The sequence below is a fragment of the Erpetoichthys calabaricus genome, chromosome 14, assembly GCF_900747795.2.
Source record: "Erpetoichthys calabaricus chromosome 14, fErpCal1.3, whole genome shotgun sequence".
NCBI lineage: Eukaryota > Metazoa > Chordata > Cladistia > Polypteriformes > Polypteridae > Erpetoichthys > Erpetoichthys calabaricus.
In genome coordinates, this window is record NC_041407.2 from 104,237,096 (window position 1) to 104,252,083 (window position 14,988).

At 40.5% G+C, this 14,988-nt stretch overlaps 1 protein-coding gene across 5 annotated transcripts in view; it reads left to right on the forward strand.

Moving 5' to 3' along the window:
* Window positions 1–9,944, forward strand: part of hdac5 (histone deacetylase 5) — a 216,657-nt gene extending 206,713 nt beyond the window's left edge. For all 5 annotated transcript variants that reach the window (XM_051936384.1, XM_051936382.1, XM_051936385.1 and 2 more), the window contains one exon: window positions 669–9,944. In XM_051936384.1, coding sequence (XP_051792344.1) covers window positions 669–708 — 40 coding nt within the window. In that variant the 3' untranslated portion in view covers window positions 709–9,944. The remainder of the gene's footprint in view (window positions 1–668) is intronic.
* Window positions 9,945–14,988: the final 5,044 nt, after the last annotated feature.

Consider the following 14,988-nt stretch of genomic DNA (forward strand, 5'->3'; position numbering starts at 1 on the left):
TTACCCTTACAAATCCATACTCCTGAGAATTGTCATAATACAAATGCAGTCTTTGAATTGAAATATTACAAGACCTAAAAATAAAGTAATGCAAAATATTTGTTAAAGAAACTTACTATCATTATTAGAATTATTGTCATTAATAATTCCGTCAAAAACGTAAGTGTCCATTAGCTACAGTGCCTTCAGAAAGTATTCAGACATTCACACAAAATGTGTAAAAAGTAAAAGGTTTGAAGACTTTGTGAAGGCGTCATATATTAAACTTGACGTGTGAAGTCGAGAGAGCCGCGGTGCTACAGAAGGCACGTGAGAGGCCTGGCAGTAAATAATATCGTTCAGTACAAAAAAAAAAAAAAATGAATAACCCCAATCAGGGCCGGATTTATATGAAAAGAGGCCCTAGGCTATTCCACTTATGAGGCCCTTTCACCTTCCATTTTTAAGTTTGTAAATTACATGAGAGATAATAAAATTTTGCTAACAATTTGAATGTAGGCCCCTCTTGATCTTGAGGCCCTAGGCTGAAGCCTAGTTAGCCTATAGGAAAATCCGGCCCTGACCCCAATCTATCTTTGAAGGTAATTTGGCTTGAAAGCGTCTTAACATTGTGCTGCATCAAGAGATGCTTCTTTAGGTTGACTTTTATTATTTTTGGTCTTTTGCAGGCAGGTAGATGAACCAATGGAAGACGAGCCAGTGTTATAGGGCGAAGTGAAGCTCTCGTCATTGGATGCCCTTGTTTTCACGTTTGCGTGACACTGCCTCGTCTCTTCTTCCTTGGCTTCATCCAGGTCTGACAGATATGTGTCTTGTGCTTCACTCTTCATCACACTGATCACCTTTGAGAGGGGAGCGTCTGATAGGTGTGGGGATTAGGCAGGCAGATGGGGGAGCTCGACGTTTCTTTTCTTTTTCTTTTTTTTGGTGTGATTTTTTTTTTTTTTTTTTTTTTTTTAACTCGGTGCCGGATGGTCAACAATTTGTTTGTTTTCCAGTGAAGAGAATTCATTCTGAACACTTTAAAAAAATCTTGTTTTGGTTACGTACGAGTTTCAGGAAAGAATCACAAGTGGCAAATTGTATTAAAGTTTAAAAAAAAAAAAAAAAATCAATCGATGGGCTGCCGCTGTGTTGGCACCACTTCTTCTTTTTTTTTGTATTTTCTTGTTCATTTTTACAAGGGTGAGTTACAGAAGAAAATAAGGAGCGTCCATGGATCAACTTGAAAACAAAACCCTTGTTGTTTTTTTTCTCCTCTTAAGTATTTATTATAACTATAAAGACAAGCTTGTGTTTTGAACGTTACGATGACATTACTCAAGGCCTGTGATTTTTTTTTTTTTTATTATTATTTCTCTCCTCATCCTCCTCCTTCTATTTTTTTCTGGGAGTTGTGGAATATTCCAGTGGCATCCACCGTCCTTGCCTACCTCCCCTCAGTGGAGAACTCGTGTGTCGTACAGGCCGTGGCGTGGAATTAAGAAGCTTGCAAGTTCAGCCCAGGGAGCGAATAGCATTGAAAGAAATGAGAAAAGAAAAGAAAAGGACGATATTTTTTTTTTTTTGAAATGTTGGGGGAGCCATGGCAGGACAGAGCTACAAAGAAAAACTTAGTGACTATTAACAAAACAAAAAAAGAGAGAATTTAAACCAATAAAAGCAAACCAATAAAGTAAATCCAAGATTATCACTTTGCATATTTGTTTAAAATGCCTTAATTTTTTTGTTCAATACTCAGTTTAATGGACCTGCCTAGCTACAAAGACATGTTTTTTTATTTTTATTTTTTTTGACTCCCTTCCTTAAATCTGTTTTATTGTTATATTTTATAAGTTCTTATTTCTCTTGTCTCCATTATTTTTTAAGGGAAGATGTGGGGCTCCATTTAAAGCGGAGTTTCTGAGGATTTTTAAAACCCTTTCCTCAATCTCTGCTTGCTCCTTTGTAATTTTTATTTATTGTAAGTAAGCAAAAGATTGTGTATTTGTGATATATGACCAATTATTTCAATGTTCTTTTTATGTAAATAGATTGTTTCATCTTTATAGTTTTATCACCTGACAATTTATTTTCCTCTTTATTTTTTAATGCATTGTCACTTTTACAGAAGTAATAGATGGTCTCAAGGTTCAACTGAATATAATATTAATTTGAAAGTATTATTTAATATTCAAGTTTTGTATTTTTTTTTTTAAACTGATTGTGTTATTGTCCTTATTTTGCTTGATATGATTGATTTTTACAGAGAGGATTTACTGTGGATTTGGTCAGTGTGAAGTGTTCTGAATTTCACATTTGGTTGGTCTGCACTGCTGAGTAAGTTAGGGTTGAAGAGGACACGGGCGAAGTGACATGTCATAGCTGTTTGCCCCCCCTTAGTACTTATTTAAGTAAAAAAATCAAAACCGTTTTTGTCCGCTTTGTAACGTAACACTCTTAATTTTGTCTTTTGAAATGTAAGCACCGATATTGATTTATTTAGGGGTTAGCTGAGACACCAGCCTGCTGGCTCACTTATGTCTCCAAATGGCGGGTATGTTCACAAGTATGCAATGGTTGCAGTCGGCACCTCCACGCTAGGAGAGACGACGTGTCCCTCCTGTCGGACAGACGGAAAGACAAGCAAAGTAATAAACATTATGGAGACGGGCAAAATGCATCGTTGCACAATTTACAAACTCCATAAGCCACCCGCTTGGTGTGATGAAACAGTTGGTTGGAGGAATAAATGTTTGGGGAAATCGTTTAAATGAGTCGCACATTTCAAGTTTAATACTCCAGGATTAAGAACTTGGCTCTATTCAGGATTCAGGAAGCTGCAATATGGAATCTTCACTGGCAGTACAGCTGGGCACTTTGCACCTCTCCATATTAACTGCTAAACACTTCAGGTCTTTTGTTATCAGGGGATACTAGAAAATGAACTCAAGGAAGCAAATGAAAGCGGCCTTCTCGCGCTTGGCCCAGCACTTGAAAGAAAAACATTTCAGACGAGAGACGGTCAGTCAGTGGTCTGAATCGGACAACATGGCAGGCGGGGAGGGTCCTGTAGGTGTGGGGATGGAGTGGAAAGTCGTTGGAGGTGTCCAGAGGAAAGGAGACGGAGTCGCTGTAAAGCGTTCCGTTTGTCACACGTGATGTCATCATTTGCCCGTTGTTCACCAATAGTGCAGCGGTCCGGTTGTGCGTTATCAGCACTCAATCTGTAAACGTGTGTATTACGGGGAGGACTGGTGCCAGTGGACAAGTTGGCCTGGACTGACATGCTGTGCCCAGTGATCATTTTATTTGAAGTCGTCTAGTCTTAACTGATATTTTTCTATCTTGCGGTTCTCTTATTTCTTTTTTTTCCATATTTACTGCACATTATACTTTAAATCAGCTTGCGTGAAACAGGTTAAAGAAAAATTGTTACTTATTATTGTTATAATATCTGAAAATCTAAAGTGGGGTTATGCAGTATACCTGTATGAACATAGAAAAAGTACAGAAAAAACAGTTTTTAAGACGGTACGGTACCAGCATTTCTTTAATTTCGTTACCAGAAGACATGGAAGTTTTCAAGCACTTCGCAGCGAGGTGTGTTTAACTCCAAGGGGGACCAAAACCAAAAACCACCCCATCCAGACCCCAAGGTCCTGCTCCATGACTGTCAGATATTAAATCTTGCTTGAATCAGTAAAGGCCCCCCCCCCCCCCCCCAGTGTTTGAACATATATATTTACATAAATACACCCAACACTTCAAAGAACACACCCCCTGGCACGTCCCCCCACCCCCCGGGTCCTCCTGTTAGTAATTGGCGAGGTGTGTATTTGTGCGTCTGCGTGCCAGGAGAATGAAGCAGCCTTGAGACTGGGGGTCTGGGGTGTTAGCTACCCATTATTTCCCAACTGAACCATGTTGGTAATGGCACTGCGGCCTGAAAGCTGGTATCGATACCGAAGTCAAAATCCATCGCTAATCTAAAGTGACTTTCAAAGAGCCACAGCAGTAGGCGTCTGTAATGTTGGTGCGCTTAAGGAGAAAAATCATAAAAGATGACTTCCAGCTCGACTGAGAAAATGTAATTACTTTAAAGGTGTTGTTTTTTGGTGTGGAGGCTTGAGGTTGAGATAGTAAAGGGGTGAGCTGTGTGCCCTGGCCTTGTCCAGTGTATTTTGTCACCATCCCTCAATGTTACTACTCTGACGGGTACACACAAAAGAAACAAAAGCGGAACCCGCTGCTGCAGTGAAAATCGTCAAATTCACTGCAAGAAAGAATAAAAAGTGTAGGGCTGTCTCAGCTGGTATGTCAGGGTCAAAATGATCACGTGCAATAGTCTTTGGCATGAAGAGTGTCATTAAGTCACTGGGGGGTCACTCTGTTTGCTAGCACTTGGGTGGGACCCTCTGATCCTTTTATTGTTTGTTTGTTTTGCTCCTTAGGGGGGGAGCATCAAGTTGTAAATCACAATTAGTTATCTACTACAAGGCTTTATTCCACTTTTGTTTCTAAAGCAGTTTGGAAGTTAAACGTCTACTCAGCTGGCTTGCTTGAAAACATATCCTAGGAAGCCAGTCTGTCTGAATTTTACTGTTGAGGGCGGTGTGGGGGTCCCAGTCAGTTGAAAGTAGGGCATAGTGTTGGAGCACTTTAGGCACACGTCTCTTGTCTTAACGGTAAAGGACAATATTGGTGACTAGGCGGTTTAAAAATGAACATCCAGACATTGGACCCTGAGTGCTGAGGGGCTGGACGTTTTGCCACATGTTTGATTAACTAAAAAGTCACCTAAATGTACAGAGACTTCTCTCTTTTTGCAATCTTTTCCTCTTTTTGAAACTTGGAAAAACTGTTGTGTGTTTTCAGGCCATTTCCTTTCAGAGCGGAGGAGCCCTGCATCTGATAAGTGGACATACTTGTCATTGTAAAATACACAAAGTGAGTGCACGTAGTTTACAAAATCTCTACCAACTCTTTAAGTATATGGGGGTCATGATAGAAAGAACCTACTACCTCGCAAGCAGGTTGGGACTCCTGCCATCTCACAGTAATCATCACTATTGTGAATGGAGGAACAACTGAAAAATCATTTACTTGAGTTATGGTGTTCCTTTTATTAGCCGAGTGCCCAAAAAATCAGGCACGCGTTCTGCCAGTCATGTCAGGATTTCTGACATACCAGCCACAGCATAAGGCACCTTCTACTAAGAAAGTTAGATGTGAGTGGCACAGCGCCATCTCCTGGGAGACTGGAGGAACTGCACAGGTTTTTACTACACCTGCAGCGAGGCTGACTGAGGTAGTGTGATGCCCTCCATGTTTCAGTTTAGAAGTCCGAGCTCCACTTCTCAGCTCCCTTTAGCTCAACTGGGTAAGCTGCAGCTTTCTAATTCAAAGGTCCTGAGTTTGCAGCCAATGTCTCCATGTGTGGGGAGATGGGACCCCGAGTGACTTTTCACCGGTGACACTGGCCCAATAGTCTTACCCTAACAGAAAAGTTGCAGGGAATTCACAGGTTCTTAATTTTTTATTTTACCATGAATCAACTTCACAAGGCTCTTCAAAGAATGAACAGTTTTAAACTACCCTAGAAATTTGATTCTGTTCATCTGGACTTAAAAACTTTGTCCAGACAGATGAACAGAATCAAATTTCTAGGATTTCCTTACCTGGATTATTGAGCATGCATCGAGACAGTTTTAAACTACGCTGCATAATCGCACAGTTTCACAACCTAAACAAGCGTGTCTACATATTTGCTGCGTCCTCTTCAACGTGGCCATAATGGGTGTCAAATAAAAAGCATCCGTTAATGTGACAGACTTGAATTTTTTGCAAGCTGCTCAGTATTAAAACTCCATTTTGCTCTGTAAACCCTAACCCTATACTGTAAAATCTTATCACGTCTTTATTTTGCATAACACCGCTCAGAGTTTGATCAGTCACAAGATGACTACTGTGCACCTCTTGAGATTAGAAAGTCGGTAGCATTAGAAGTAATTTAGGAAGAGGAAAAAAAACAAAATACTGAATGTAGGTCAGCGGCCACTGAATTGCCACTCTGCCTTATTTCTAGAAATGCATCAGCAATGTGAATGATGCCACCTCATGTTATTCGCATGCTGCTCTTACAGCTTGTCCTCAAAAATCCGGCTTCTCCAAATCACTCTGGGACGCCTTAACACATTTGTCGATTGCCATTCCGCACTGATTTGTATTTGTTGCCTCCACCTGTGCATTTCGTCTGCCCTCGTTTTTATTATAAACCTCCTTATGAACGTTCAGGATTCTATTTTTGAATCGCCCTTTGTAAATACTCTGCACTTTCTGTCATCGCACTGTTCACCCCTGACGTAGCTTTTCCAATTTTGTTTTTTTTTTTGCCACAAATTCATGAAATTTCTATTCACTAAAACAAAGTTTCTCAGGGCTCCAGAGAGACGGATGTGCCAGTTAAGACTTTCACTGGATGACTACCACTACTTCACAATCCATCACCGCCGAAAAGGAGCAAGTGGGCCACCCGGTCAAAAGTCAGGAGTAGTCTCTGAAGATGAAACGAGGAAGGCTGGTCTGCCACTCGTCCATTTTCACTTGCGTGGGACGCAAAGTAGGAGGCCGGCAGCACAAAGGAGGGTCTGCAATGGATGATTAGAAAATGAAACGTTGTACATGTTTAAGGGTGGGGAAGGGGTCAAGAACAGGAATATTTTAGCTAAGAAACAATTTATACAGAAAAGGAAAAAATATTTTGCTAGTATAGATGATGATATATATTTTTAAAAGAGGCTGAACATTCTATACATTAAATTGGATGGCTTTGTTTAATTGAGGTGACATCCGCGTGTCGGTGGTTCCTCCTCTCAGTTTAGTTTGTCAACTTCCATCACCGCCTGTATTGTAATTGGGATGGTAGAAAAGCAAACTTTTGGCCCAGGAAGCCGTGGTGAGCAGACACCAGTTTGTCGCAGTAATTTATAGAGAGATAAAGATGATGATGATGATGGGGGGGTGGGTTTATATATAAATACATTTGAATGTTTTACTACACTTTTTTATTACTCATTTGATGCCTGCTGGATTCAAGTGTAATAAATAAATTAAGAAGCATCTTGCTATTTAGTATGTTTATCGGGAAGTCATCGTCAGGCCTCCCTTGCAGGTTTTTTTTTTTATTATTCTTTCTCTTGTGAGTTTTAAACACACGACACACCGACGATGTACAGACGAACGAGTCAACGACGAAAGGCCCAACAATCTGCCAGGACACCCCTGTTGATCGCACTTGCTAGTGGAGTGTGAATGCCACACGTTACAAATTGACGTCCTGGGCTGCCCCACACACGGTACACAACTTTAGTTTTGCACTCTTGTTTTTCAGTGACACTGCTTTTAAAATTTTCATTCCCTCTTCTAACGATTCAAGTGCAATTCTGTTTTGCTTGCCATTTTCTTGGCCCGTTTAATTTCACCCTCTTGTTTTTGCAATGGGGCTTTGTGGTGTGCCGAGGAAGACGTTCTGCACGGTGAAACCTGGCAGCTGACTTCGGCCAGACGTCTGTAAATGGCTTCAGCTGAGTGGGGGGGGGGGTCATTAGGTTTGCACCGTACAGACTGGGGACGGGACCAAGGCAGGAGTGAGGACGAGTGGGCCGATTGTTCTTATTACACACCGCTGTGGTTCTCAGGAATGGCGATGAGGCCATGTCAGAGTACTGCTTGGAAAGTGGAAGCCTTTTCTGCTCAGAGCATACACAGCATATTGTAGCAGATTATTATTTATTTTTATTTTTGCAATAAAGCTAAATGTTCTTATATTAGAGCAATATTATGGTGGAGCAAGTTCTATTTGGAGAAGCCCTACATGCATTTTAATATCCTTTGTAAATCCTTACTACTCAAAAGCTTTGACTAGCTGCGCAAAGCTGACATCATCTTGTGTGCTCACTGCCCCGTAAAACACTTGTGATAACCCTCAGAGGTTTATCGTCATCATCATTTTTATTATTTCTTTTGTTTTCCGGGTTTAATTAAGGGCAGTCGCACCAAGTGCTTTAAGATACCACAGGTACGGGCAAAGGGAGAAAAGACAAACTAGCTGGTAGGCACCAGCAGCCTGTTAGAAATCATGGAGGAGATGCTGCTTCAACCGTTCATGTTCCAAATACTGTAGTGCCTCACGTGTATTTGGCTGTTTTTTTTTTTTTTTTTTTTTTAACTCCGTTACATGCATACATGTATACATCTTGCAATAAAAAAAAAATGAAAGGCATGGACTGCATATTTTAATTTCACAAATTTAGTAGAAATCATACCTAGCAATAAAAATTTGGTGAAATGTGCTTTGGGGGTTCATTTTGTGTCACTCAGAACAATACGCCAAAAAAAAGATGGGCCCGTCTGTTCTTGGTGTCACCTGGTGTAACGTGCTCAAGTGGGAAACACGGTACGGACGCAAGCTCACGGTTTACAAGTACGACCTGAGCTCAAGTGAAGGAGCCCAGCTCGGATGTGAACCGCACTCCTGCACTGGGAACGAGGAACCACATTGTGCGAAATCCTTCAGTTGTACTTCAGTGTTAATCACACAAAGTCAGAGAAAACTGCAGATCTGGGAGAGTTAAAATATGCAGTCAGCCCTACTGGCACTGGAATGTGAATCTCTGAAAACTGTGAATGCAGCGTCAAGCACTGCATCGTCCTCAAATCACAGCACGCGCGGCTCGTGTTCCCTTTAAAGTTGTCTCGTCTTTTGTGTGTCCCATTCCATCGATTTCTTTTACGCCCTTTTCTTACCGAGTGAATCAAAGAAGAAGCCATAATTCATTTTCACATCTTCAGTCTTGTGTTGTTCAACACGCCAGGAAGCTCAATCAAAACTCTTACGGAGAACAGAAACGTAACTTGCAGTTTGGGGGGGAAAAAAAACAAAACTATTTTCTGTGGCAAACAAAGACGGCTGAGGAGGGGTTGGGTTTTATTTTGGGGTATGCGGCAGGAAGAACCTGTTAGGGATGGCTTGATGGACCTCTGCAGAACCGCAGACATTTTGTCTCTCTCTTGTTAAAAGTAAAATTGTTGTTTTATTCTTTGGAGAGGAGACAAATTTATTTACTTGTTTTGTTTTTTTGGAAGTTATTTTCCACCAGGCAGGAAGCCATACAAACACGATGGAGGCTTTTTGGAAAGAAAGAAAGAAATCAACTAAGGATACGGTCTCCATATTTCAGAGTTGTGTGTTTATTTGTTTAGGTGCCTATAAGAGCCATTTCTTGCTTGTTTTCTGTGTTTATTTAAGAAGAATGAGGGACATCCAGTTCTTGTGTGTGTTGTGTCCTCTTGTTGGCATTGCAGTTTCTCAGGGGATGAGGGTGTCAAAAACCACTTCTGTGAAAAACCACCTACGACGTTACCTGCGTAGTGACATGGAACACCTGCATTTGACACGTTAAGAATATGAACTTTTATGTGAAGATTTCATTTTATTTTTAGTGCCCTTGGGTAAGGCGGCGGGAGGATTATGGGGGTGGGTTGTATGGTTTGTTCTTCTCTCTTGGACATGAACTAAAGATTTTTTCCTTGTCTTAACATTTAAACCAAATGGAATAAATGAGGGCGTTTTGTTTTTTTTTCTCCCTTAATTTATTAAATGTATTTTTTTTTTTCATGAGCACATTCAGTAGATACTGTTCTCAGTGTCAATGCGAAATTGTCTTTATTCTGTAAAGTACGAGTGTGAGTCTTTAGTGGTTGATGACCAGTATTGTGTTGTAGATGTTCATTTTGTCACTACATATATTTTTTGAAGAAAATATATAAAAAAAAAAGACGACACTCCTTTTAAAGTTTTTATTTCTTGTATCTCTGACCTTTCTGTTATTTCTTGTCAAGTATTTTGTATCATGTTATAACATTTGTCTTTGTGTAAATAAACAAATTTGTTTCTGCTGAGAGTCTGGAATTTCTTTTTTTTTTTGTTTTTTAAATTTACAACACGCGGTTTCAAATTATCTTAAAGGCTTTCTGTGCGTGTCAAAGAGAACACTGTGCTAACTCTGGACAATGTCCAGGCACCCAATTGAAACCTGTGACAGGAGGTCGGTAAAGCCACACTGGTAACAATTGTTCTACTTACCACCCAACATGAGAGCCGCTCTTCTATACCGTATTCAGTTCGATAGTAAACGACGTTTCCATTTTTAATATTCTGTGACTGTACATTTCAGCCCGCTTAGTTGAGCTTTAGTGAAATGACTCACCTTAAATTTGTGTGGAACTGCAGTTGGCTTCAATAATGGACAGTCAGGAACATGTTTGCTTTGACTCTTCGGGGCAAAATGTCATCCTGGGAGAAATGAGCAGAACAAACTTTCAGTAGGCCTTCCATTCGAGCGTTCACATCCAACCTAAGTTGCGACAAGCCATAACTTTTAAAGGCAGGAGCCCTCAGTCATAGTCCTGGAGGGCCTCAGTAGCTGCTGGTTTTTGTTCTAACTCGGTTGCTTAATTAGAAAGCAATTCTTGACAATAATTTCATGGCTTGTTAGTTGCTTTAACTCTGCTATGTCAGGCCATTCTCATATCCTGGATTTTCTTCCCCTTTCCAAGGATATCATCCAAATGATTTGAAAGCCAAAATGGAGGATCGATTCTCAGTCCTTCACTTTTTTCTCTTCACGTTCCTTCCAAGTATTTAATTAAACCCAATAGTGCACGCTAAATACACACAAGTGTAAATGGTAACAAGCTAAATGGAGAAATGCTGGTCTCTTTTGTCATTTTCATCTTATTGCTAATTAGGAACAATAAAAAAAACGAGAATTCGGCTGTTTAAGACTAAAATAAGCAATAAGGGTTCAAAATCTTAACGAGCGAGACCACTAAAGTGAAGCAGAAGTGTCACTTGAGCAATAAGGGCTTCTTATTAAGCAGTTGGATTGGAGCAAAAACCTGCAGCCACTGCGGCCCTCCAGGACTGTGATTGAGGACCTCTGTTTTAAGGTATTGCGATTATCTGAGTGAAGTTAAAAGAAGCTGTAAGCACTTTTTTTACATGCTGGATATGCGCATTTTCAAACCAACAAAATTGCTCTAAACCGCATCAGACACATGTTTCATTGTATGCTGATCAACTTCCTTATTTTATTCAAACTTCACCCATGACGACGACTTGTCATCCGATAAGCGAACAGGAAGTGTATTCTTACCTCAACAAAAACAATTCCAACAATTTGTGATAAAATAATTATTTCTAGTTTCCCTTCATTGTAACAAGGATGACTCATAAATGCGGAAGGCATGTTTTCTTAAATTGAAACCTGCGCTACTTCAAAGAGGATGAATTTGGTAAGATTTAAGTCTTTTTATTTCACCTGTGGACCCTTTCAGACCCATTTTCACCCATAGGAACAGAGAAGGTATTTTTGAAATGGATAAACATTTCACTTTAAAATATAAATGAATGGTGCAAATTAATATATACCATGATTATGAAGACACAACAAGCTGAAAAATGTTAAACTTATCCTTTAACTGTTTTCTTCACCAAACTGTGCAATACTCTTTAAGGTTGAAGGGTCTTCTGCCTGTCCCCCCCCTTACCCCAAATCAAGCACAAGCATTCAGGGGAATTTAGAGCAGCTTTCCTCTTCTTGGGGCCACAGTGAGCTGACCGAGAGGCACAAACTCAATTTTAGCAGGTTTTAGGTGTCCCATTCTACTAGTTGTAAAGATCGTCAGTGATCGCGGTGTCAGCCACAATGGCCATTGCTACTTTTAGACAGTTGTGGTGATCAACATAAACGTATTGGTAATGTACGGTGTAAAGCAATCTTGTTTTTTTGGGGGGAGGGATTGAAATATCACCCACACCAAGTACTTTAACGCAGTGTTTCCCAAATTCCTGTGTAGCTGCAGGTTTTTACTCAAACCAGTGACCGTGTGTTACCTATTATTGCTTAATTAGGTGGTCTTCTACTTTTGTTCTCTGATTCTACATTCAGAAGAGCACAGTGGTGTGAGATTTACTGTACAGTTTATAGTACAGTGCATCCGGAAAGTATTCCCAGCGCATCACTTTTCCACATTTTGTTATGTTACAGCCTTATTCTAAAATGGATTAAATTCATTTTTTTTCTCAGAATTCTACACACAACATCCCATAATGACAACATGAAAAAAGTTTACTTGAGGTTTTTGCAAATTTATTAAAAATAAAAAAATTGAGAAATCCCACGTACATAAGCATTCACAGCCTTTGCCATGAAGCTCAAAATTGAGCTCAGGTGCCTCCTGTTTCCCCTGATCATCCTTGAGATGTTTCTGCAGCTTCATTGGAGTCCACCTGTGGTAAATTCAGTTGACTGGACCTGATTTGGAAAGGCACACACCTGTCTATATAAGGTCCCACAGTTGACAGTTCATGTCAGAGCACAAACCAAGCATGAAGTCAAAGGAATTGTCTGTAGACCTCCGAGACAGGATTGTCTCAAGGCACAAATCTGGGGAAGGTTACAGAAAAAATTCTGCTGCTTTGAAGGTCCCAATGAGCACAGTGGCCTCCATCATTCATAAGTGGAAGAAGTTCGAAACCACCAGGACTCTTCCTAGAGCTGGCCGGCCATCTAAACTGAGCGATCGGGGTAGAAGGGCCTTAGTCAGGGAGGTGACCAAGAACCCGATGGTCACTCTGTCAGAGCTCCAGAGGTCCTCTGTGGAGAGAGGAGAACCTTCCAGAAGGACAACCATCTCTGCAGCAATCCACCAATCAGGCCTGTATAGTAGAGTGGCCAGACGGAAGCCACTCCTTAGTAAAAGGCACATGGCAGCCCGTCTGGAGTTTGCCAAAAGGCACCTGAAGGACTCGCAGATCATGAGAAAGAAAATTCTCTGGTCTGATGAGACAAAGATTGAACTCTTTGGTGTGAATGCCAGGCGTCACATTTGGAGGAAACCAGGCACCGCTCATCACCAGGCCAATACCATCCCTACAGTGAAGCATGGTGGTGGCAGCATCATGCTGTGGGGATGTTTTTCAGCGGCAGGGACTGGGAGACTAGTCAGGATAAAGGGAAAGATGACTGCAGCAATGTACAGAGACATCCTGGATGAAAACCTGCTCCAGAGCGCTCTTGACCTCAGACTGGGGCGACGGTTCATCTTTCAGCAGGACAACGACCCTAAGCACACAGCCAAGATATCAAAGGAGTGGCTTCAGGACAACTCTGTGAATGTCCTTGAGTGGCCCAGCCAGAGCCCAGACTTGAATCCGATTGAACATCTCTGGAGAGATCTTAAAATGGCTGTGCATCGGCGCTTCCCATCCAACCTGATGGAGCTTGAGAGGTGCTGCAAAGAGGAATGGGCGAAACTGGCCAAGGATAGGTGTGCCAGGCTTGTGGCATCATATTCAACAAGACTTGAGGCTGTAATTGCTGCCAAAGGGGCATCGACAAAGTATTGAGCAAAGGCTGTGAATACTTATGGACATGGGATTTCTCAATTTTTTTATTATTAATAAATTTGCAAAAACCTCAAGTAAACTTTTTTCACGTTGTCATTATGGGGTGTTGTGTGTAGAATTCTTAGGAAAAAAATGAATTTAATCCATTTTGGAATAAGGCTGTAACATAACAAAATGTGGAAAAAGTGATGCGCTGGGAATACTTTCCGGATGCACTGTAAATATGTATTTTTTGCCAGTGTTTAAATTCTTTTTCTGATTTTCCTATTGATTAACTTTTTCCACATAATTTTATCTTAATAATGACAATTAACAAGAAAATGAAACACGGGGGCAAACAACTCTTAACTGCAGAAAGGCTGTAACTACTTCAGCGCCTGACCCCTGCGGTATGCTCATAAGTTAATGGCTGCTTAAAGGAATACTCCATCCAAAAATGTGTTTTGCTTTTTTGTTACTATTTCCTGTAGGGGGGTGATAGATCCCTAATTGGATTAAGTTCTTTTGTAATTGTGGCGTTTTAAGTAACCCGTAACTATATAGATATAATATTAAATGGCGATATCTCTCCCATCGTGATATGGTGGTAAGAAATCACGTAAGAGAAAATAACTTGGCTTTCTTTAATGACGCTTTACGTGGCATTACAGACAAAGGAAGCCATAGCAAGACATTACCAAGGTGGGATCTTGATTTCTACAGTCTGCCATTTTTTGCCGATGCACTGCAAGGATTCTCAGGACGGGATGACGATATCCTCCATCCGTCCATTGGCTTCGAAGACTTGGCTGCTGTTCACGTCTTTTATACTGTTTTCTCCACATGCAGGCCCTTACTTAGGTTCCAAACAAGGCAAGGAGATTCAATTGCATCTCTAACATACAGAAACAGTACGATGCCCATTTTCGTAGTTGTACCTTTCACTTTTCAAATGCTTGCCTAGCAGTTCTAAATGCTGAGAGCCCCTGTGTGCTAACTTTGGCCTGGCCTGTAATAATAATAACATTTATTTGTATAGCACATTTTCATACAAAAAAAGTATCTCAAAGTGCTGTACATGTGAGTGGATTTATAAAAATTTTTGTACAGAGCACAGTGACATTAAACTTATTATTCTAATCACAGTTACTTACCCATGTATTTTGTAGTAATGTTTTTAAGAAAAAAAAAAGTCTTGTTTTCATGCAGAAAGGAGATAATAATGATGTAATTACAAAGAAATGGTGACCACTTATGTACAATAGAATATGATGTGAAAAACAAACATGGCAAAAAGAAAAATTACTCATGTTGCATAATCCATACGTCACATGCTCAAAATGTGCAAAACGCATGCATTTCTTGCTAAAATATTGTTACATACTTTAGGAAAAATCCGTTAACATCATGAACAGGAAATGCAATTTTTGAAGTGCAGAAAAGACTCTTGACTAAGGAATGATCATCTTCATCAGCAATGGCACCTGCATGTCAGAACAGGTAATCCACCTGAAGCTAAGCCAGTTTGGGCCTGGATAATATTAGGATAGAAAAGC